General features: G+C 43.4%; 1 protein-coding gene across 1 annotated transcript in view; it reads left to right on the plus strand.

The window, feature by feature from the left end:
* LOC125306343 (polycomb protein SCMH1-like) overlaps positions 1–22,243 on the plus strand; it is a 34,463-nt gene extending 12,220 nt beyond the window's left edge. Inside the window, 11 exon segments of the mRNA XM_048261657.1 lie at positions 556–802; positions 9,007–9,260; positions 9,480–9,497; positions 9,500–9,664; positions 11,217–11,343; positions 12,676–12,876; positions 13,495–13,662; positions 14,016–14,141; positions 18,359–18,508; positions 20,799–20,941; positions 21,221–22,243. Coding sequence (XP_048117614.1) covers positions 556–802; positions 9,007–9,260; positions 9,480–9,497; positions 9,500–9,664; positions 11,217–11,343; positions 12,676–12,876; positions 13,495–13,662; positions 14,016–14,141; positions 18,359–18,508; positions 20,799–20,941; positions 21,221–21,346 — 1,725 coding nt within the window. The 3' untranslated portion in view covers positions 21,347–22,243.
* The last annotated feature ends 3,135 nt before the right edge of the window (positions 22,244–25,378 follow it).

Here is a 25,378-nt window from a genome sequence, read left to right on the forward strand (position 1 = left end):
CTGTTTGGATTTACATACAAGTTGGTTCAATATTGCAAACAACTCATCTATATTATATTTTACCACGTCTGCTCGGGGACCACTTGGGATAGCTTGCGGACCACCAGTGGTCCCCTGACCACACTTTGAGAAACACTGAAGACAATGAGGTGAGAATGAGGGGACACTGAAAACGTATAATTCGGAGATGCTGTAGATCAGTGTAGTTATTGGTTCATATTCAGCCATCGGGCAGACTGAACAGGACACAACATGCTCAGGGAAAATAGCAAGTCACAGAGGAGACTATTAGTATGCCTTTGTCAGCTTGTATCATTGGATTTGCAATCTGAGAACCTGTGGAGCAGTTTACCCATGTGGAATACAAAGTCCTTGAATGCACTTCTATCTTTTTCTCTTATCTTTCTCTATCTCACACACACTCACACTCCTTCTTCTCCCTGACTGATCCCTCTCTCTCTCTCTCTCTCTCTCTCTCTCTCTCTCTCTCTTTTTCCCCTCTCTCCTCCTCTTCCACCACCTTCCTCCTCTGTCTCCCGATTGGTTGGTTCCCAGCAGGAGCCGCCCGTCCCAGAGCAGAACTCCTTCCAGGTGGGCATGAAGCTGGAGGCAGTGGACCGCAAGAACCCGCACTTCATCTGCCCCGCCACCGTTGGGGCACTGCGCGGCGTGGAGGTGCTGGTCACCTTCGACGGCTGGCGCGGCGCCTTCGACTACTACTGCCGCTACGACTCACGCGACATCTTCCCTGTGGGCTGGTGCGCCATGACTGGAGACAACCTGCAGCCGCCCGGCACCAAAGGTCAGTCGCCCCCCCCCCCGCACACACACACACACCCCACCCCACTATCTGCTCCTCATGTTTGTGGATGTGTTTTCTTGGTCTTTGTGTCTTGTCTGTCGCTTACTGTCACTCATATTGAATTAATCAATCAATTGCAATGGCCTTGGTTATGGTAAATTAAAAAGCCATAGATGTACTTCACTATGGAAAAGACTCTTCTGTACTCAGACTTTGCTCATCAGATCTCTATAGAGATCTGCTCCATTCTCATCTGTCAGAGGTGACTGCTCCTGTACTGAGAATATGTCAACTAAATTGTGGGAGTGACATCACACTTCTTATTGTAATGTAAATAGCGACCCCTGCTGGTGAAATTAGCAGGTTAGGTATTAGCAGAAATTAGCAGGTTAAAACAAGTATTATCAGAGAGGGTACTGTTCTCTGACTCCTGACTCGTCCTCCTCTCTCTGTAGGGTACGTTTGAGTGAGTTCTTGGGCAGAAGCTATACACTGGGAGGTCCAACTAGCTAATAAGACGTGATCTCTGGCTCCACAGGGGGCTTGGCATTGTTAAATTGGGGTGTTTGTTTGTTTGTTTGTTTGTTTGTTTGTTTGTTTGTTTGTTTGTTTGTTTAATTGAATTAATTAAAGGCAACTAAGGCTATTTAATGGCCAGAGCATTGTGTGTTATAGAAACTTAAATATGTTTCTTAAAATATATGCTAATAAGATATTCTAAAACCTTCAAAGGTGGGACCTTACTAAAAGCATCAGCAATAGAATTTTGATGATAAATTTGTTATCTTTTGGTTTTCAAGGCAGGGCAACAGATCAAAATATGTCTCACTGACAAGGGCGTCTTGCAAAATTGGCATAATGGAGGATCTTCACCACTCAATAGAAAGCCATGAGTGAATCTTGAATGTCCTATACGGCATCTGGTATAGACTATTTGATCGTGTCTGGATTGAAAAGAAAAAAATAGTCTCTTCCTTACAGTAGGATGGATTTAGAATAGCTTGTTGTTGGTACATTGGTCCCATTCAGATTGCCTTAAATTGTGGTGAAATTGAGTCAAATGTTCCCTGTTTTGTTGTTTAGTTAATTTCTTGGTCTGTAAGACCTCTGGTCGAGGTGTAGGACTACAACACTTTGGTGATAGGGCTCTGTGTGCATGGTATTCAAGGAGCAATGCCAAACCTGCTTCATATAATATTGGTTTAGATGGCAGACTTGAGGGTGAGAAATCGGGGGCCCTTGAGGAGAGGCAATGATAGTGTAAATAAAGTTTGGAAAAGCATGAAATAATTTGAGCGGGAAATGTATAAGGGAGGCAGGTGAGAAGGAAGAGGTGAAGAGAGAGAGAAGGAGAAATGGAGAGAAATGGGGTAGAAAAGAGAGGGAGAGAGAGAGGGTTAAATAGGGAGAGAAGGTGGAAACATAGGGAAAGAGTGGTGAATTTGGGCAGGCTTTTTTTTTTAACAGTTTTGCTTCGTAAGGACCTGGCACCGGACCAGCTGGCATCGCTCTGCCCCGTCACACTCTGTGCTCAGCGATGGGCCTCATACGGGCACTCACACACTCACTCACACTCAAGGGCCATCAGGGGCATGCTGAGAGGTGGAGATGAATGGTGTATTTGTGTGTGTTTCTGTGTGTGAGCAGAAAGACTAAAGCAGGGGTTCTCAATGTTTTTGGTTCCAAGGACCCCTTTTGGAGGGAGAACATTTTCCGAGGACCCCCTCATAACCGTAACATTTTAAGTTTGCCATTTGTATTCTCTGAAGTTGTGGCCAGGTCCATTATCCCATGTTTTTTGCCAGATGTGCAACTTCGTCTTTTGTCAGTTTTGGATTTTACATCACTTTACAACATGGACTGACTCAAACATTTCTACACATTCATCAGCTAGCTGGCTAACAAATAAGCCAAGCTAAGCAGTAGTTGGAATGGTTCTTCATGACCTAAGAAAGGTGAAATGTGGGTAGGAGCAAATAGACACAATTTGCTTGTTTTATGGGTGAAAAGGGGCATTATCTGTAGATATTAATTTTTAAAATAATAAAACTCAACTTTATAATTTTAAGCAAATTATTTTGCGGACCCCCTGGCTATGGGTCACGGACCCCACTTTGAGAACCACTGGACTAAAGTATCAGACAGAAGAGACTATCAAGTTTTCCTGTCGGGCTACCAGACTTCAACAACACCCTGCTTGATGGGCTATCAGAACTGATTTTGTATGGTTGTATGTTTAATCATGAGTTTGTAGTTTATTCTAAGTAGTTGTTGCAGTAGCCCATTAGTTCCACAACATCACTTCAAGTCAGTTCCAACCATAGGCTACATAGCAAAAACAATCTTTAGAAAAATGACAATGTAGCAACCAAATAACTTTTATGTTCAATTAAAATATAATACTGTGTTTGAGCGCTTTAAGTAAAAAGACAAACTGATGTCACAGATCCAAATAAATCTTTATGTTTCATGATCGTTCTAGTTTGTTCTTGGTAAATAGATGATTTTATTGCTTTCTCTAATAGATACGTTGGAAAATGTAATTTTTTATTCAGGCTAATGACATTAATTTCGAGATACTAAAAACTGTGAATGTTTGCCAGACAGTTTTTGTGTGAGTCACGTTGGTGTGGAACTAGATAGGGATGCACAATATTAGAGACACTGATTGAGGGTGATGGAGAGAGTGACTGGGGGAAGGGGGGAGGGAGAGAGAGAGACAGAAAGGGAGGGAGAGAGAGATAGTGGTTGAGGGAGAGGGGGAGAGAGAGAAAGAGAGAGAGAGAGGAAAGAGTGAAAGGAGGAGCTGTGAGTGTGCGGCGAGGGTAAGCAAAGGACATGAGGACGGGGTGATTCCCAGGACAGCTGGGCCGCAGGAAGACCACTCTCCTCTTCCTCTCCACTGCACGTGGACCGCAGACACAGAGAGTGAGATGGAGAGAGAGAGAGAGAGTGTGTGTGAGAGAGAGAGGGAAATAAGTAGAAAATGAAAGGAAGGACAGGAGGATGAGTCACTGGAGAAAAGCTTCCATTCTCAAAAGACTGTGAACTGGAGCCTCATCTGAACTTGGTAAGCTTTTTGGTGTGTGTGTGTGTGTGTGTTTGTTAGATTGTTGTTATAAAGGGTTGTGCATGTTGACCCATTTGTCTCTGAAGAAATGTTAATACGTACAGAAGCTTCAAGTGTTCTCCCTACAAGCTGTGTGTGTGTGTGTGTGTGTGTGTGTGTGTGTGTGTGTGTTGGTGTATCAAAAAGATGTATGTGTACCTGTAGGAGTATGCAGGGCCGTGCTAGAAATGGTGGCATTATCCACAGGCTCTGAGCTAGTGTGTGCATGTGTCTGTCTATGTGCATGCATGTCTTCTATAGCTTTCTGTGCATGCAAGCATGTGTGTGGGTGTGGGTGTCATGCTGTTGTGGTTGCAAGGCCTTCACATGCAAAATCATCAGGGGGCCCTCTCAAGAAAAAGGGGGCAGGTAAACTGCAGAGCATGTGCACACACATATACATGCGGTGTGCACGCACACAAACACACACACACACACACACATTTATATGCACACATTTGTAGACATATTTTTGATTGTTATTTAAAAGCAACCATGTCTGCTTATTATGTGCTGACAATAGTTTTGCTGTGTGATCTGTGAGGTGTGGCGAGAATTTCTAGACATTGTTTTTGAGTCCTCACAACTGTGTGAGATACCAAACCACAGGCAGGAAGGAAACATTGTTAAGGGAAAAAAAGTGACTCGCACTGACTCTCACACGCACACACACAGACCTCCTACTCACACTGAACCGTAGATTGTCCGAGGGTTAGCCTAGAGTGCGTGTGGCTCATCCCTCTCCAACTGACCAAAACTGACCTTTAAAGCCGCAGAGCAGACTGTCCAGCAGCATCCCAGTACCTGCAGGTATTACACTCTTCTGCCTCTATCTGCTTTATTTGTTTATTTATATATTTTGAAAAAGTTCCGTCTCTGAAAGAACTGCTGGAGTAGCTTTCACTCTTGAGTGCAGCAGAGTAAGCTATTGTGTTTTGCTGATCGGATCGCTGTTGGTTATTAGTGTGGATTTCTATAGTAAGAGTAAGCTTTGTTTATCTGGCTCTGTCCTTTTTCTCATCTCGGCGCTTCGCTCTCTCTGTCGACTGAAGCCATCCGTTTAGTGCCCAGCCTGGAGGAATGTGTAACACAAGTTGTCCCTTTGTTGAGAAGTGAAATGGGTCAGTTTGGCTTGGAACAAAAAAAAAAGCCTACTCAGTCCGCTGTCTGGCCATCTGTGTGCATAGTGTGTGTGTGCGCGTGCGTGTGTGTGTGTGTGAGTGCATGTGGGACATTGGGATTAGGAAGACTGTGTGAATGCACAGTATACGCTTCTATCTTTGAAGCAATATTGTAGTGACACATACCCATGGACTCGTTAGCAATACTTATCAAGAACAGCTAAATGCTGGCATTCTAGATTTTGTACAGTGTGCAGCCATCATGTCATCGTGTTACCATGTGTTACACCATTACCCATCATGCCTTGTTCAAGCCATTAAGTTCTCTTGGCCATGTACCTATTTCTTTTCTGTCATGGGATTTTTTTTAACTGCCATTTGATCAAATGCTTTTGTTTACAATTTGTACATACAGTCATCATGTTACTATATGTTGGACCTACAGTTTTGTCTGTGGATGCAGTTCCTGAGGTTGATTTGATAGAAGCAGGATACGTACAGATACCCCGAAAGCTTGTTTAGGTGGTATGTGGAAGTCCTTTCCGATGTTATTATCCAGCCATCTCTGCAGTGTGGTAGTGTACTTCCGTGGTTTTATGTTTGCGTGTGTGTGTGTGTGTTCTTTGATGTGCAGACTACTTTTGGTTTTGTTTGACCTTTAATGCACCGATTGCAATTTTCAGGCCCGATTCCGATTTCCAATTTTTCATAGAGTTTGACCATTTTTTCTAACAACTTTACAGGACACACAAAGATTTATTTTCTATAATTTCTTTAATATAATAATTTAACATAGAAATGTAATTAACTTAACTAAGTAATGGAATGGCTGCAGGGCTCCAGACTAACTTTTTGCACTGGTGCGCCTAACTTTTTTTCTTAGGTGCACCAGCACAAAAATTAGGTGCACCCAAATTTTCAACCACATCACATTTAACACCGCAGCAGGTTCACTTTTCTTCCTTAATTACTATTCTATATAGGTTGTCCTATGACTTATGATTTACAATTCTACAAGAAAAGTAACTTAATGAAGTGTTGGTGCTTTAAGTGCTTCACTGAGCTGAAATTTAAACTTAAAACATCTCAAGATGAATTAAATAAAAATAACAGTGAGTAAATTAACAGTGCACATTTTTAAGGGCTTCAAACTGCACATCTCATGGCTCAATGTCTTACATACTATCCTTCATGATCTTTAGGCCTTGGCTAAACCAGCTCGCCATGCTAGCATCTTCCATAGAAATGTATTTGAGCACAATTTAAAGAGATGTTCCAAGTAGCCTGGGGGATTTTTATGTGATTTTGCAATGATGATTGCAATAATCATTTGACAGCCCCACAATGCAATTTACTTTTTAATTTTAGTATTTTTAATTTTTCAATAAGAACATCACTATGATTAATGCAGTAACGAAATGGTAGGCCTATTTTTATAGGCTATTGCAATGACTTACTATGCTCGATCTAAATGTGTCCATTCAATTCACCGTACACAATGACCACAGTTATACATGCAGGGACAATTCGGGCTTTAAATGTAGCAGCGATATTCGGTTTGCGCCAAATACCGGATTAAATTGATTGATGCCATCAGAATGAGTTTACACAACTCGCGCGCAAAACGGATATTGCTGTTGAAAACCGGGTTACTCCCTGCATGTAACTGCGGTCGATGACTCACTCCTTTTCGGCGATATCTGTATCTCTGTCGTTCGGGAAGGTCTTGTATGCATTGTTCGCAATTTTAAGACGTCTTTTCATCTGCAATGACTATAAATTTGGCGCAAGTGGCATTCCTGTACGTCGGGTTTACGTTCAAACTATTTTTCCGGTGAATAATTATTTCGGACTGAACTTGGTGAAGGGAAGTTTCACTAAGCCTATCGTAGGCAACGATAAACTTGATCATCATCTCGGGCTCGTCTGAACGGTTTGCTGCTGCCAGCCGCCGAAAGGCAGTGGGGAGAGGGGACATTTATTTCGGCCTATGTGACCACACTGTAATGCAACTACATCCACTCTGTTTATCTGACGGGTCTCTGACCTCTCTCTCTCTCTCTCTCTGCAGCACACATATTTTCAAATTTACACACAGGCACTGGGCCACGGCCAATCAGAGAGGAGGTCCCGCCCTTCACTATCTGTGATTTGTTTAAACCACGATATTGGGCAAATATGTGTCTGTTATTGAACCAAAGAAAGAGTTTCAATGCGGACACTTTTTCCTCTCTCGAATAGCTGGTCGCACCGGTGCGACCTCCGATTTTTTTTTAGTCGCAATTTTGACCAAATTGGTCGCACTCTGGAGCCCTGGGCTGTTAAAAAAATGGAACAGGTGAACAGACAGATTTTTCTTCAAGTCTAACTTCAGCTGCAGTATCAAACTATAATGCTGCCCAGTGTGGGACATTCACGTACTACTAAATGACCTGTGTTATGGAACAACCATTTTCTTCTTCTGACATCCAATATCCAACTAAAAATACAAAAACATGATTTTCATAATACATTTGAACATGCTGCCATGAAATATATTTTCATTGATGCATATGCATTTATGGGAGGGCGAGGGAAAATTGTGAGTATTGCGTAAACACAGGGAAGGATAAATGCTAATAGCGATTGATTAGGTACTCCGCCATATATATGAAAACAGGTGTTTTCAACAGGTGTAATCCAAATTACGGTTAAATGATTCAGTTAGAGAAAGTTTCAGAGACAGCTGAATCAATATTCAGAGCATCAGTTTTTCTTCATTGTAGGCTACTATATCAAAAGCAACTTTAACTTTTGTTTGCCTTTCTAATATCGTATTTTCACTTTCACAACATCCACTTCCCAATTTGCTAAACTAGGGTATTAAGTCATAGCCCTAGTCTACGTGCAGTAAATAGTTTGAGTATTTTATTTAAGTGGAGTAGAACTACTAGGCCTACTCTATGTCACTACTGTTGACATCTTATTATCATGTATGATCGCTAAACTTTGATTCTTTTTAATGTCGCAATCGGTTAACTCCATTCTACTGTGCTTGTGGTTCAGCTGTGGGCACGCAATTTACGTTGATGTTGTCAACGTAATGTTGATGTTGTCAACGTAATGTTGATGTTGTTTCAAGTGTCTTATCAGGTTGTGCCAAAGGTTTTTGGTGTCGTCCCTCCACGCCCTACTTTTTTCTTGTTCTTTTTTCCATATTGCAAACTTGTTGTCTTCTTCACACACGCTGAAGAATTTCCATACAGCTGACATGTTGCAGGTTAATCCGTGAGATTTCCTACATGTGCATGCCGCGTGCACGTATGCTGCTGATGTTGCGAGATGTTAATCATGCGGCGCACAAGTGCATTTGACCGGCATAAAATCGACACATCTCAGACTGACCGGCCGGTCTCCGGTCATGGCCGATCTCATGAAAATCGCGATCAATCAGTGCATCGCTAGTTGCTCACTCATTCTCACTCAAAACTCACTCAAAACTCATTAAAAGCACGCTTCAGAGAAACATACTTAGGTAGATTGCAGCACCACACCGCAGTCAAATAGGTGGTACTCATATTACTACTGTAGTCATTTCTTAAAATGTCAGGACCTATGTTTGAGCAGAACAGTAATGTAATTATCGTAAAGGCTGTAATTGACTGCAGGTGAGATACTCATCCTTACGCAAACAGCATCTCCATATTCATTCCTCTAACCTCTCAAGCCTTTTACTGTTTTTCTTCCATTTCCATCCATCCATCAACCACCCCTTATCATCATCATCATCATCATCATCGTCATCGTCGTCATCATCAACTTTTTTATGTGCTTATTTACTTACTTATGAGGTGTTGTCAGGTTCAGCTTTGCTGGAGTAATTTGCCTAGGTGTCCTAGATCCACATCAAGACATCAAGAGTTTTAAAAAAATCTCTCTCTCTCTCTCTCTCTCTCTGTCTCTCTCTCTTTCTCTGTGTGCCTCTCCCTCTCCAGTGGGTCTGCCTAAATCTCTGGGAGCTCCAACAGACGGCACGGTGGAGGTCACGACAGCATTGGTCCCCACGCCTGGCCGGCCCCCAGGGCAGAGGGGCCGCAAGCCGGGCCGCAAGAAAGCCAAACTGCCCGACGCCTGGCTCCAGAAGGGGGCGCCATTGGGGCCGCAGGCCACCCAGGCACAGGCCACAGAGAAGAGTCTGGAATCCCCCGTCAAAATCCCCAAGAAGAGAGGCCCCAAGCCCGGCAGCAAGGTGTGCAGTGCGGACACACAGAGGGAGGAGGACGGGGGGGCGACTGAAGTGCAGCTTAAATGTTTGATCAATATAATAATACCATTGTCCAATCTGTTAACTGTGTGTGTGTGTGCTTGGGTATATCTGTGTGTGTGTGTGTGTGTGTGTGTGTGTGTGTGTGTGTGTGTGTGTGTGTGTGTGTGTGTGTGTGTGTATGTCTCTTTCTCTCTTCCACAGCTTGGCTGGGCGAAACGTGCACGGCGTGGTTAGACGGAGCAATGGCTGGTCCTGGACGGCCGGCCACCAAACCCCGTGGTCGTGTGCCAGCCAACTGGACCCAGCGGCTGCAGCAGGTGCAGGCGGGCCAGGTTGACGTGCCCATCAAGATCCCAAAGAAGAGAGGCCCCAAACCCGGCAGCAAGGTGACCCCTGCCCCCTCAGCCCAGCTTCATCTCTTTACATGCAAAGAGTCTCTCCCTCAGTGGATGCTGTGGTTTCTTAGTATTTTGTTTAGAACTGGAACGCTTTAAATCCCTTGGTTTAGAAGTGAACTTTAAATCGGTGTACATGCAGTGATTCTCTGTGATTGTCATTTAACTTAAATGAAAGCTTGTTTTGGCATGCATTTTGTTATTGACATCTAAGCAAACACAAACACACATATACAAATATGAACACACACACACACTCAAACAAACATAGGGCTTTCAGACATACGTGTAAGACCGGAGGTTCTGCCGATGTTAAACGGTGGGGCCGTATATCATAAACAACATAAACGGTGATATGGAAGTCCGAACTTAGCCGGTTGTTCTACTGCTCCCCCCCCTAGTATTTCCTCCGGACATTATGTAAATGTGCTGTGTCTGAACGAGGCGTAGAACATGCGGTTAAAATTCACACCTAGTGAGAGGGCGTGTTGATGACGTTTCTTTTGTGCGTCTATATGGTGGGGGCACTTAAATCTGACTTAAGGCCATAAATGGCAGTGTCATGATGGAGTGGCATAGTGCTGTCCAGAAAATCTCCGACCTGGAAAGATGCAGACATCATTGTGATAGAACACGTGAAGGGAATGGCAAGAGACACGTTGATGTAGCCTACAACCGCATCGCAAGGCCAAAAGAATTCAAAAGACCAAATCATCATAAGCAGAAGGCGCTGAAAAGGCAGTAGCCTAGTAGCCAGATAGCCTTCTCATGACCTCACTGCTGAGCCCGATATTGTTGAGAATAAATATGCCTAGAGAAAATGAAAACGAAGAAAACCCAACTTTGTTCCAAGCTTACGTAAATGCAATATAGACACATGGGGAGAGGATGCTTTTGGAAAAATAAACCATGAAAAAACGAACCACTTCACTGTTCTGTTAGTGTTTTGTTTGTTGTTTAAAAACGTTGTATATGATGGCCTTGAAGTCTTGAGTTAGCCTACTGAATTGGCTGGTACCATAAAGTTTGTGCATGCTCTCTCCAACGCAAACCAGATTTGGGTTCCATAGCCAAGTAATTCCGCTACATAACGTTGAAAACAGATAAATGTGTTTATTTGAAGCACACATGCAAATACTGTAGGTCAGCTTCAAGTAAGTATTAGCCTACGCAATAGATTTCTTCTTTAGCCTACATAATGCATACATTTTGTAAACAAAAACAGCAGCTGTGACAGCAGCCGCATATATTCTGCGTCATATCTCGCCTCTTGCGAACTCTGCAAGCCCCCACCCCTCAATCGACAACCACACGGAGATTCTGTAATGTGTGTGTATGTCGTTCACACATAGGTCCGTTTAAGGTCAGTATAAGGTCCGCAGGTTAGCATCATATCTGAATCATCCGAAGGGTAGAACCTCCGTTTGACAAACGTCTGCATATACTCCGGAGGTTATATCTGAAAGCCCTTACACACACACATTCCTCTTCATCTGTTTCCCCTTCTCTATCTGTTTTCTTATCTCTCTCTCTCTCTCTCCAGAGGAAACCGCGGGTGCCCCCCAATCCCATGCCCACGTCCCCCACCTGTAGCACGCCTGAACCTGACACCAGCTCAGTGCCCCTGGATAACGCCACCATCCCCAGTTCAGCCCTGCAGGCCCCTACAGGTACACACACACACACACACACACCAGCTCACTGCCCCTGGATAACGTAGTGTTCATTTCGTCAGACGAGACAAGATGAATATGTTCATCAACGACCTTTTTTTCCATGACTAAGATGAGACTACACCATTGTCCTGAAACACTGACTAAGACTATATTTACATGCATTACTGGTGACGAAAAAAGACAGGACTAAAATGTTTTGCATGAAATAAAAACTAAGATAAAATCTCTTCATTTTCGTCTACACAATGAAAAGACAAAATATATACCTGTTATGCTTTCAAAATATTCCGAATGAGTTCATGTGCAGCAGCTTTCCTATAGGCTAGGCTACGTGCTGTTGCTGCGACCCTGTGGCTGCAACACGAAACTACATGGAGTGAGAAAATCTGAATTTCTGCCATAGTTAGCAAGCTAACTACCTAAGCCTTATGCCACAACGCGACATACTCATAAGTTGCAGCTTCTCATACATATACGAATTAACATCCCACAGAATGTCCATACGGAAATGTTCAGCAAGTAATGTCAACTATTTAACTAGTTACACTGAAGATGAAGATGTAAGCTAATGAAGCTAATATGGAAAGTTTGGGGAATGTGTGGCATTTGGGCGCATGTAATACATACAACTTTGGGCTTTTGTAATACATGATTTCATAAAAGGCCAAATACAAAATAAATGTTAAAAATATCGCCTAGATAACTGTAAATATTAAAACCAGAGTTTTTAAATGTAGTTTCACAAAATGCTAAGCATGCATATATTTAAGTTTCTTAAAGCTGAGCTGTGCTTAAATTGTTCAGAGCATGATTTCATAACTGGCCAAATAGAAAATAAATGCTAAATGTTAAATATAGCCTTGATACCTGTAAATATTTCAATCTTATGATGTACAGTATAGTTAGATCAAGTTGAATAGTTGGCTTATAGGATGCTCCAGAACTCACACCAACAGAGTCTTAATGGAGCCACACCATTTTTATGACAAGACACTATGGCATATGAATGTGGTTCTATTGACCTTGTTGCTACTATGCTTGGAGGACAGTTGGTAAGTTTAGGGCAAAATTCAGCACATTTTAATCATATTGTGATCATTTTCATTACCATAATCATAATATCACATTTTCATACTGTTTCTCTAGTGGCTGGTAAAAAAGTTGAGTGGCTACTAGATTTTGGAATCCATCAGCCACAATGGCAGGTGGACAAAATATTTAATTTCCATACTTTGCAGTTAGTCAGGCTCTGATTTGTGTGTTGTGTGTGTGTGTGTGTGTGTGCGTGTGTGCGTGCGCGTGTGTCCATGCATTGCCCCATGTCAGTGTGTGTGTACCTGAATAAGTACGGGAAGGTCGGTCCTCACCTGGACTCCCGTAAGGTTCTGCAGCTGCCGGACCACTTCGGGCCGGGCCGCGCCTCCTCTGTGCTGCAGCAGTGTGTGCAGGCATGCGTGGACTGTGCCCACAACCAGGGCTCCGTCTTCTCCTGCCTCAAACCTGGCCACGGCGGCGAGGTCATCTCAGGTCAGTAACACACACACACATATACACACACACGCACACATTTACATTTACATTTATTAATTTAGCAGACGCATAGGTGGGAAATGCTGCTGCATCAGTCAATACTGTTATAGAAGGTAAGAGTGCAGACATAGTACTAGTCGATATGTGGTAGGATAAGAACGTGTTACAAGAAGGGGGGAAGAGAGGGAAGTGCATGGCAAGTGCGTGTTAGGTGCGTTAGATTGTTAGAAGTGTTAGGAGAGGAGGTATCCTTCACTCACACACACACTCACACACACATAGTCTTTGAGCAGCAACATACTACCATGTTATCCTTGCGCATCTATAGTGCATCAATGGGTTACAAGTGTTTTTCAACTGGACGCAACTCGGACGCACCCCAAACGTATGTAATGGTAATCCACACTTTATATGCAGCACCTTAGCCCATAAATGCAAACCCAGTTCTGAGCCCTAGCCTGTAAGCTCTTAAAAGTCATAAAGCAGCTGAAAATGAGATGAAAATGAGATGCCCAATGCCTATTATTAGGGAGGTTGCATTGTGTTAGTCAGTAAAGTGTCACCTAACCAGGCAGCTGGGGCCCCTCCTGCTTTGACGTCTTCTCCCCTGAACAGCATACTTTGAGCAGCAACACCACACGCTAACGCTGCCCACGGTGAGCAGTGTGACCTACGTGCTGCGCTTCCTGGAGAAGCTCTGCCACAACCTGCACTGTGACCCGCTGTTCGGCAGTCAGCCCGTGCTCCAGGGGGCGCTTCACTACGACAGCCACGCGTACCCAGGTTAAACTTGCACACGCACACACACACACACATGCGCACACACACACACACACAAACACACACATGCACACACACACACACACACACACACACACACATGCACACACACACACACACACACACACACACACACATGCACATACACATGCACACACACACACATGCACACACACACGCACATGCACACACACACACACACACACACACACACACACACACACATACACACACACACACATGGACATACACACTGATGATTACTGATTTTAAGTCCTGAAGTGCAAAATCAGCTTGGAGGATGTTCAGATGAAGTATGATCTGTGACCATCTGCTCATCTCTTGGCTGTCCACAGAGAGGGGCAGTTTTGGGGAGACGCATCCCTCTGGCCCGGGCCGAGGCACCAAGAGGTACCCTCAGGACGCCTACGGCAACAGCCCCGTTCCCCACAAACTTCCTAAGAAGCGCCACTCCTCAGAAGGTAAGGGCAGCCCCCTTCCCCACAAACTTCCCAAGAAGCGCTACTCCTCAGAAGGTAGGAGGCCCCAAGCATTGGCTTTGTGCTGCGGGGGGCAGGGAGACTAGACATCAAGAAATGAAGAGGGGCCTCATGGAGACTTGGGCTTCCTCATGCAGACTTGGCCTTTTGTAAAATGGTGTTTTTGCACCAATATTGTGTGTGTGTGGGGGTATGGGGTTACAACTGAGTTTACAAATCACGCGCAGACGCGAACGCATTTTGATGCGTTGTAAGACAAGAGCCCAATTAAAAAAACTTGTCTGATCCAGCAACGATTATGTGAATGCAGCCCCTATGCATTTAGCCTATTTAAACAGCGGAAGCTAAATTTTTGTCACCCGGATGCAATCGAACAGAATGCTTATGCTGGAATAGCCTCCCTGTCTGTGTAACTACAGATGTGTCTAAAATGTCAGCTGGAATGTGAGCCCGGCAAGGAGAGATGCTTATTGACGTCACAGGTGGGCTAGTTGAAACGTTCAACTTCTGTCAGAAAAAGACGTTGAGATTGGTGTAGCAACGTAGCATAGGCTGTTGTTAAATTTAGCGATATTGGACAGAAATATAGACATAACAAGTTCATTTGATAAAGAATACGTGCAGTTTGAGCCATCTAGATCGAAAAGGTGAAGCAAATAGGCATACTTTTTCAGTATAGCAAAGGCTAATGTGAATAACTAAATAGTTGATTTAAATGCTCCTTAACTGGGCTGGTGCGTTTTGTCGAGTTCAGAGACAAAAACAGTGTTTGACATGGTAATGCCATCTTTTAAGAAACACTCAGTGGCCTGACACACTATCACAATGTCACAATCTGTAAGTAGCCTAGCTGCAGGTTAAAACATTTCAAACCAATTTTACAAATTAAAGCCTAGTCTACCCTACCCAAGTTTATTTATTACCTGGTTTGGTCCAACAAATATTCAGACTTATTCTAATAGTTCTAAGTGTCCTTTAGGCCTATGAAATGTCTGATAACTTCAGGCACAAATAAATAAATAAGTAAAGAAAACTCATGTAGATTACTGAGGAGGATAGGAGAGCCAGGCTGAAGCATGTTGCCAAACAGTGCAAGTGGGCCCCTTCACACTTAGGCCCAAGTCAAAAAGAAGAAATAATAAGTATTTTTGTGTAAAAATTAGTCATTTTGTAGTTTGTTTTCTTCATAAATCTCTGGTTTTAGGCAACTTCATACTCCATGGAAGCTATGCACTATTGCAGGGGTCTCAAACACCCGGCCCTGTCCTGCCCAATTCCGGCCCGCAACGTATGACAAAATAATAATGTAATCCGGCCCTTGAGGCTATTAATTGCGACAAACAACGATACTGATTAAAATAGACGATAGATCCAGGTACGGTGACAAATCTCATTTGTAGGCCTACTCTGCTCCACTATGTGCAAGACATCCAGAGCTTGATTCAAACCCAAAATCGCTGCGCAAAGTTTTCAGGAAATACTTGTATTACACGCGAGAAACACAAAGACGTGCATATGTAATGACGCGGAAGCGATGCAGGCTATAGTGTTGCAGAAATTGAAGCAGAAATTAAGCAGAAATAGGCCTACACCAAATGTTGAAAAAAACGTTCACGTGTGATGAAGTCTTAGGTAAGCTATGTTATTCACCTATTCTAATTCTGAAGGAGAATATCCTTTTGGAGATTATGATCGATCGTCTATGACAGTGATAGTCACGGTCGTCTGTGAATGGAGGTGCGTGTATACAACGGTGTCCACTAAGCATACCATGCTTGTTTCGACCCTCTGCCCAACATAGCTTGGAGGTTGCAGTGGTAATCGTGATGATCGTGTCCGTAATGGATGTGGTACAGACAGCAGGGCTAGTAGAAATAGGGCTCTAAAGAACTACAAAGTCACCCGCAATATGATCGCGAACTTCTGGGTACTGCAAATTACCCATGATAGGAACTGTTTGACCAGAATACTTTATTGTAGGCCTATATTGTAGTAATCTATTACTAAACCACAACATCTTAGGTGTTGGTATACATCTTAGGTGTTTTTCCTGTTAATTTGTTATGTGGGTAATATGAAAAAGGAAAGTAAACCTGCTTAAATATGTTCATCCAGTATTTACTGAAAGGTGCATAATTTGAGGTGCTTGTCATCCAGTGACAAATTAGATGGGTAAATTTACCCCTTCATAAACTTTTGTTTTACTCAAAGATTTTTACATTTACAGTAGGACTTTATCTCTGACCACTTTCAAGCCATGGCTTTTTTGAAATGTTTATATAAAAATCAATGGTGTTGCTTTTCTTAACCCTGATGCCTAGTTTGCCAGGTTTAAAAAAGTTATGAGAGGAAATATTTTTATTTGGTGTGAAACACACACACATACCTGTTTTTATGTTTTTCATTTATTTTATAATTTGTATTAATATTTATTTTATCATTATTTTATTTATAAGCTAAGGTTGATAGCAGGTGTCTAAAACTAGATAAAAACACTTGCACTTTCTGTTTGCAGTTTTGTGTGGTATTTCAAAAAAAGAACATTGCATTTTCAGAAATAGCCGGCCCTCCAATCAGATGACGTTGGCAGAATTGGCCCCCAGCTCATTTGAGTTTGAGACCCCTGCACTATTGGCAACAATGTCACTCGCGCCTGTTTTGCTATGAAACGAAATTTCCCACTTTCTTTGGCATTTCTCACCTTTTTTTCACCCCTGACCCGTTTTCATGCCTGTTCTTTCTTCTTTCTTTCTTTTTCTTTCTTTCTTTCTTTCTTTTATTTCTCTCTTTCGTTCTGACTCATTCACTCACTCACTCACTCATATTCTCTCACAACCTCTGTCTTGCTTCTTTTCTACTCTCTTTCTGCTCTCTCTTTCTTCACTCTCGTTCCGAACTGCAGGCTCCTCTAATTAACCTTTGTCAGAAATAGACGCACTGCAGGTCTTAATGATCGGCTGGCAACACACGTGCGCGTGTGCTCCGTTTGGCACACGTCGTAATTGTAATTAAAAGCCGAGGTGGGCCGTCACACACACACACACACACACACACACACATACACACACACAGGCAGCCTGACCACAGAGATTCTGAACCCTCCTGAATTATAGAAGTGTGCCAGGAGCCAAGCCAAGATGGAAAATTCCTGAACTTTAGGTTTTTTTAAAAATACATCCCGTCTGTGCCCCCTCTGACCAACATATAGTCCCTGGACAGCACATGTCTGGTCTTTAAAGCTTTGGATCCTGGCATGGCTGACCTTGGTGGTGCGGGGAGTCTGTGGTCCATGCTGAGCATATTGGTCTCATACTTCCACTCCATGACAAGGAGACTTGATTGAGTCATTGTGGCATTGGCTGCTGAAACCCTGAAATAAAACTTCTACTCGAGGATGTGTCTAGCCATTCATATCCTCTCTTCTTTACTACGGGACTCTGCAGTGATCTTTACAGTTTTTATGAAAATAATGTGTGAACCAGAACATGGGCCATGCGGTTGACCATGAAGCCTTTATTTCTTGTAGTTGTTATACACATGTGCTAGAGATAGTTTAAATAGCCACAACATAAAGGGAAAGCATAGCCTGCTGTTTGTTTTCCCAGTACAGATTATTTCTTGGAAGTTATTTCTCCACTGCACTGATTGATCAAGCCAGTGCTTTCTGTTCATCCTTCGCAAATGCAAAGGTAGTTCGGTAGAGAGCAGTTTGAATAAATGTAGGGTAAGCGATGCTAAACGAAATTGTACAATTTTTGTAACATTCAGCAAATATCTCCACACCTAATGTAAGTTGCTTTGGACAGCCTGTTCTCGTTGATGGTTCTAAGTATGACGATATACTGTACTGAATCCTTTTCGTTTTCTTTCATTTGTCCAGCTAGCTTTAAAATGAGCTATTTATGCTTGGTTACACAGCCTGCGTTCTGAAATGCTGTTTATGATCAAAGCCAATAGAACCAGTCATCACGCAGCCTGAACACTGACAGTGACGGTCCGTTTCTGATATCAGATTGTTATTGGCACTAGACCCCCCCCCCCCCCCCCCCAGGTTCTTTGCTCTGTAAAACAGTTTCACTTAAAACAGTACATAAATTTGACATACATAAAATTGAATTGAATTGTTTCCCCTCGGCCAAATCAAAGATGTGGCTGTGGGGAATGGAGTTTCCCTGAGGAGTTTCCCTTGTTCCCGTCAGGCGAGCCCTACCATTTGGAGAACGGAGTGGGGCGGTCGGAACACTCGGAGAAGACGCCCGTGTCCCCGAGCTCAACTGGGAAACCCCTGGCCCTCTGCTCGCTCTCCCAGAGAGGAAGCCCAGGGAAGCTCTTCCGTCTGGGCTCAACAGGTGACATTTAGCACTGACACGTTTTGGCACTAACACACACCAGACACACAAAACATAAGCACACTTACTCTTCTTTCTTACACACACACACACACACACACACACACACACAAAACACTAGCCCACACAAACAGACAAGTACTTTCACATGCTCTCTGCCCGACTCAGGGCTTTTCAGTGCCTCATTCTCACTAAAACCGATAAGTTGTGTTGCAGTAAAATATTTTACCTGTAAAACGGTACATTGACCAATGAAAATGTTTCAGTGCATTTGAACCACTTGTGGCAACAGATATTAGCTTCAGCTTTGCCAATCAGGAAAGGCTAAGGCCCTCAAAAACATTTAGAGGTGTCTCCCACCATAGCCTTTGGGCTAAATAAAGCCCTTGGTATGTGCGTCTAGTTGTACGTCTCCAAATTTAGCTTTAAGCCTTGTCAGTCCCAAAGTAGATTCTGGTGTGTAGGTGTGTATTTGCATGAACACACATTATGATGGCAGTCCCTACATTGTCCTGAAAGGGTTTTTTGGGGTGCGGCGAAAGCTTTTTTCCAGCTCTGTAATAATAACACGTGAGTCATAACATGGGGGTGGTGGTGCCCTGTCGCATTGTCCTAGAATGAAACACTGAAGCGCCATCTCCTATTGAACAGGCATATAGGGCCTTGCTTATCTGTCTCCTTAAGATGTTCGGGATTACAAGGTCTTAAATACTACACACACACACACACACACACACAATAATATATAGACATACATGCACACACACACAAAGGCTAAGTCCATATTAGCTCTGATAAGTTTTAATATGTCCACAAAGACCGTATCAGTTTCTAAGTAGATACAAAGTGCATCCTCATTACCACATACGCAAATATCACGACCATTCAGCCTTTGTCAAGTCTCGCATCCCTATGTTAAAACCTGCATTAAAACTCGTAATTCTGATTCTTGAAAATCATGACAAACGTACAGTCAACAAGTATGGATACAAGGGAAGAAATAAGCATCAGATAAAACCTAGCTAAGCTAAGCGCACAAACGGACATAATCCCTCATGTGGTGGACATCATAGAACATTACACAGTGCTTCTGATGATCAAGAGGGATTTATTTGTCACATACACAGTTACAGTATATAATAACCGTATACAACGTTTTTGAATTAAGTTGCATAGGTTATTAATCCGTTTCCATTCATTGCCTGTACTAGTGTTTACTTCCTGAAAAGGAGCACATGGCCATTGTTACGTGAAACGAGCACAACGAATCAGGAAAGGGAACATGGGCTTGTACTTCATCTCTTTCAGATGGTTCTGCAATTTAATCATCCACAATCATGCGCAACGGCTCCAGCTCAAAACTAATACAGGGTCACCTGCAGATCCAAATTTCTCCTCTTTGGGAGCTCGGATACGTGTTAATAATGTAAAAATGTAAATGTAAATACGATGGCGTAATGTGGGATGTGTGTAATGTGGGGGCTATCCGCAAAAAAAGTATTTTGGGTTCAAACGGATCCGACTTAATGTAGACCAGGCCAAAGTCAAAGTGCAGTGAATAGTTTCACTTTGTAGAAGAGCTACATACATAATTGCTTATCCACCATCAGCTTGACCGTAGATTTGATCAAACCGAGAATGTCTAATAAGGGGAGAACTTCCACTCTCGGAAAACTTCCGGTTTCTGAACTGGTTGCAGTTCCGTCTGTGGTTCCACATGAGGGCGCTCGCAGGCGAGTCCAGAATGCGTGGAGGTCTATGGAGCTGTACCCCTCAAAATCCACTTTTCTCGGGATATAATTTTTTTTCAAGTAATTTGAATATTGTATTCGAAAGGGGAGGCAAAGACAATACACTTGGTTGAGTATTATATTTTTTAAAGTCACTTAATTGTTCTAAAAAGCCTTTCAAACGTGTCAATGACGTCATTCATTAGCACAATGCTAGCGTGTTATGGGCAACAACGACCCAACCTGTAAGAAAACGAAAGGACATGACTCCCGGATTATTTCACTTTTGATTGATAATCCATATCCATTTTGCGAAAAATAAAATAAAATCTGAGGGTTTCAGTTGTTAAATAGGTGAAAACAATAAATGTAGCCATGTAGCTCCATAGGACCACATGTATTTTGGACTCGCCCGCGATCGCCATCTAGGTGAACTCTGGTGAACTGCAGCCAAATTCGGTTTGTATGGTATTAATAGAGTGGGGAGGCTCTCCGTAGACGGGCTCTGATCATACCATCAGCAGAGTGTGTGACCCATGACCTTTGCCCTCTCCTGTCAGGGTCGGCTAGCTTTGCGGGGTCCAGAGAGAGCCCAAGGCCCAGCTGCCAGGACCCCAACCTGTGGACGGTGGAGGACGTGATGCAGTTCATCCGCGACATCGACCCCTTGCTTGGGCCGCACGCCGACCTCTTCCGCAAACATGTAAGTGCTCACCCCATTAACGTCACCATCCACACCTACAGCTTACATCAACGAGTTCTCAGGTCAGTCCTAAAAAGTCCGGTAACTAAAGATATATAACCCTTAAACCAGGCGAAATGATGAATTCAGACGGACTCATAAGTTGACTCTCTCCTGAAGAATCTTTCCTACATCATGTATCTAAATACCTGTCTGAAATATGCAAATGTTAAAAAGCTTGAATAAACTGGCAACTCCTCCCTCTTCTTCTCTTCTCTCCTCTTGTGTGCTGTGTTCTAGGAGATTGACGGCAAGGCCCTCCTATTATTGCGCAGCGACATGATGATGAAATACATGGGCCTGAAGCTGGGGCCCGCCCTCAAGCTCACCTTCCACATCGATAGGCTGAAGCAAGGTCGTCCCTGAGTGTCCTGCGCCCCTGTCTACCCTGCATTACCAATCTCCAGTCCCCACCCCCTCTCGCCTATCAGAAGGTCAACACATATCATGTAGCACTTCATTCCCAAGCTCTGTTCGAGCTACCCCCCAAAAAAACAAACCCCTTTACTATCAAGTCCACCATCCAAATCAAACTCAGCCACTGTGCTCTACCACACACTGCCCAGTGACAACCACGTTGTGTAGAACAGTCCAGTTCATTGGAATCTTGGGAAATAACCCCAGCCATGCCTCAGTCTCCTATGTTCTTCAGAACGTTCAGCACTTACTTACAGATTCACTGACATTCTCCAGTGTTCTCCAGCATTCTCCAGAGTTCTCCAGGCCGTTCAGGGCCCCAACCAAGGACTTGAGTTATGAAGTTACACAGCAAAGGAGGAAGAGCAAAATTGGGCCATTTTCAGGGCCTGTTTTTTTAATACCGTTTTTTTTTTTTATAATGTCTTCTATATTTTATATCCCTCTCATAGTAAGGGGCCTGCAATTTGTTATTTGTTCAAGAAGTTTGTACCAGACTGATTTTCTTTTCTGACAAACTTCTTCTAACAGACAAACACTAGGATTCATGATCTACAGCATGTGATCAACTCCAATGTCTCATCATAAGGCACCGTTCTTTTCTCTACACATTAAAACTGCCACCGCGATCATCAGATCAAACAGACCTACAGTACGCACATCACAAAAAAGAGCTGCCGTAACACACCTCTCCTCTCTTTTTATCTTTCTATGAATGTTTACATTGTCCTTTTGTCTTATGTCTTCATTTGTATTTTCAAAATTTTATACTATATTGTTAGAGTTCATACATTTAAAAGTGTTGTCATACTTGTAACTGTTCAATAAAAAAAACAAGTGTTTCTACGATAGTGTTTTTATTAGTGCAAGATACATTTGAGTGTGTGAATCTGCCAGGCCTAAATGTTGTCGTTTAAAAGCGTTGTAGGTGTTTGTTGTCTTCCAGCTCCACATAATCATATCATATGACATCAATCGTATCTGTATGACTAACAATGACATCAGCATGTATCTGATCAATGCCTGTCCTGTGCTCCCAGTATTGTCCCAGTGGCTGATCAATACAGGGGTTTTCCTGATCACAGGCCACAAGGGGGCAGTAGTGTGCTAACACTACATCATCCTTGTCACACTGGCTCTTTGAATGACGTCATGTTCAGTTGGCAGAGATGGTGTTCTGGTATACTGTGCCTATAGATTAGCGAGTCTTCCACTATCAGCACAAAAGAGCACCTCCAGTCTAATATCGAATACAGTGGAACAAACACTCAACCGCTGTTGCAGTCTAGACAGTGTGTGCGCTTGCTTGTGTCTTTGGCGCATGCAGTGGTTGTTTGTAGCGCATGCAGGCAGGGAGTAACGCCAGCCGGACTCATTAACTTCACTGAAGCACCACCAGACTGGCTCTACAACAAGCAGCACATGTTAAAATTTAGCATGGGTGGCTTAGTTGGCAGGAATAACTCCATGCTTGTGTAGAGGGCAAGGTTTTTTAAATGTGTCTGAGCATAAAGAATAGTGTTTTTAGATTAATTTTGGACTGTGGTAAAGTATAGGCTTGTCTGGGGTTTGTGTGTGTCTTAAGTGTCTGTTTTCCTCTGTGTGTGTGGGAGGGGATTCTCAGGATAAAGTAGTCACATTACATAAGCTATAGAGAGGATAGGGAAGATTGGTGGCCTTGCTGTAGAGTGAGAGGTGTAGCTTTCTGGAGACTAGTGTGATAAATCCTCTCCTGGGTTAACAGGGTCTGATGGCTTCTTCTTACAATATTTAATGTATGGAACCCATACGCACAGAGGCCATAGGTGAGGCTAACCAAAACAGGCGCTTTTCAGGGTCCACATGTGTTCACATAGCTGTGGGGACATTTTATTTTCTGGCATGTCACTTTCATACCGTCTCTATCTCTGTCTCCTCTCATGCAGCTATCTTATTGCTCTTACCTACTGGAGCATGATGGAGCTCAAATTGCACACAGTATGTAGCTGTTTGTTATGCCCAAGAGCATATGTATAATGTCTTTGAAAGCATTGACAAAATGTGTGTGTGTGTGACCTTACAAGAGGAGTGGGAATGCACAGATCTATTGCTACGTATTGTCTCCGGTGGTTTTCACAAGTAAAAGATGCAAGGTGACATACTGTAAATTAAACCACATCCTGACCAACAGTCAACCGGAAAGGAAATACTCATGAATGTTAAATGACCAAAACGGTTGCTCCTCCTGAATATGTCTCTGTACAGATGTGTGTTTGTGTGTGTGAAGGGGGGGGGGGTCTGTGAGTGTGTGTGTGTAGGTGGGCGGGTGGGGTATTTGTGAGATAGAATACATGCATGCACACAACAGTGAGAGTGAAAGCATAGCTCTATGTCAGTGTACATCTGTGTAATCAGACCCGAGACTCACTGTTGTGAGAAGGGGAATCCCGTAGGGGTGCCCTCCCGCGATGGCTACAGAGGAGATTAGCAATCTCCAATAAGCTCACAGAGCAACAGCACACTCACTCCGTCTGCAATACAACAAGAGAGGACTCCGTCAGTCTCCAATAAACTCACAGAGCAACAACAGACTCACTCTGTCTGCAATACAACAAGAGAGGACTCCCTCAGTCTCCAATAAACTCACAGAGCAACAACAGACTCCCTCCATCTGCAATACAACAAGAGAGGACTCCCTCAGTCTCCAATTAGCTCAGTGCAACAACAGACTCACTCCGTCTGCAATACAACAAGAGAGGACTCCCTCAGTCTCCAATAAGCTCACAGAGCAACAACAGACTCACTCCGTCTGCAATACAACAAGAGAGGACTCCCTCAGTCTCCAATAAGCTCAGAGCAACAACAGACTCACTCCGTCTGCAATACAACAAGAGAGGACTCCCTCAGTCTCCAATAAACTCACAGAGCAACAACAGACTCATTACGTCTGCAATACAGCAAGAGAGGACTCCCTCAGTCTCCAATAAGCTCAGAGCAACAACAGACTCCCTCCGTCTGCAATACAACAAGAAAGGACTCCTTCAGTCTCCAATAAACTCACAGAGCAACAACACACTCACTCCATCTGCAATACAACAAGAGAGGACTCCCTCAGTCTCCAATAAGCTCAGAGCAACAACACACTCACTCCGTCTGCAATACAGCAAGAGAGGACTCCCTCAGTCTCCAATAAACTCACAGAGCAACAACAGACTCATTATGTCTGCAATACAGCAAGAGAGGACTCCCTCAGTCTCCAATAAGCTCAGAGCAACAACAGACTCACTCCGTCTGCAATACAACAAGAAAGGACTCCCTCAGTCTCCAATAAACTCACAGAGCAACAACAGACTCATTACGTCTGCAATACAGCAAGAGAGGACTCCCTCATTCTCCAATAAATGTATGGAGCTGCAGAAGACATCCTGTTTCCATTAGACATAGAACAAAAAAAGATCCACTTGATCACTCATTAACTTCTGAAGCCACAGAAAATATTCTATCTCTTGTACACTTTCTGACTGGCTGTGGTGGGCACCATTGCAACATATATGACCGGGGGAAAGTGTGTGTGTGTGTGTGTGTGTGTGTGTGTGTGTGTGTGTGTGTGTGTGCTGACATCAGATCGAAGGAAAAGGTCAGCAGAAACTCCCAACAGAGTCCTGATACTGAGAACTGGGCAAACAGGAAGTTAGTCAGGGCAGAGGGTTTGATCTGAATCACACCCAGAAATGCCCCAGGGCATATAATGGTGGCAGGTGACACATTAAATACTGTATGAGTTGGCTTAGAACAACTGGCGCAACATGAACTGAGCTTTGTTTATAAGCAGGAAGGCTACACACATGGCACAAGTGACATGCACTGTGGTATGCTTATGGCTGCTGTTCATCTCCATACATGCCCATTGAGGGAAATGGTGTTAAACTCAAGTAAAGCCATGACTGCAGATGTAGAGCCATTTGTATCTACACATGTGTATATACCACATACCAGTCAGTG

The sequence above is a fragment of the Alosa alosa genome, chromosome 13, assembly GCF_017589495.1.
Source record: "Alosa alosa isolate M-15738 ecotype Scorff River chromosome 13, AALO_Geno_1.1, whole genome shotgun sequence".
Lineage (NCBI taxonomy): Eukaryota > Metazoa > Chordata > Actinopteri > Clupeiformes > Clupeidae > Alosa > Alosa alosa.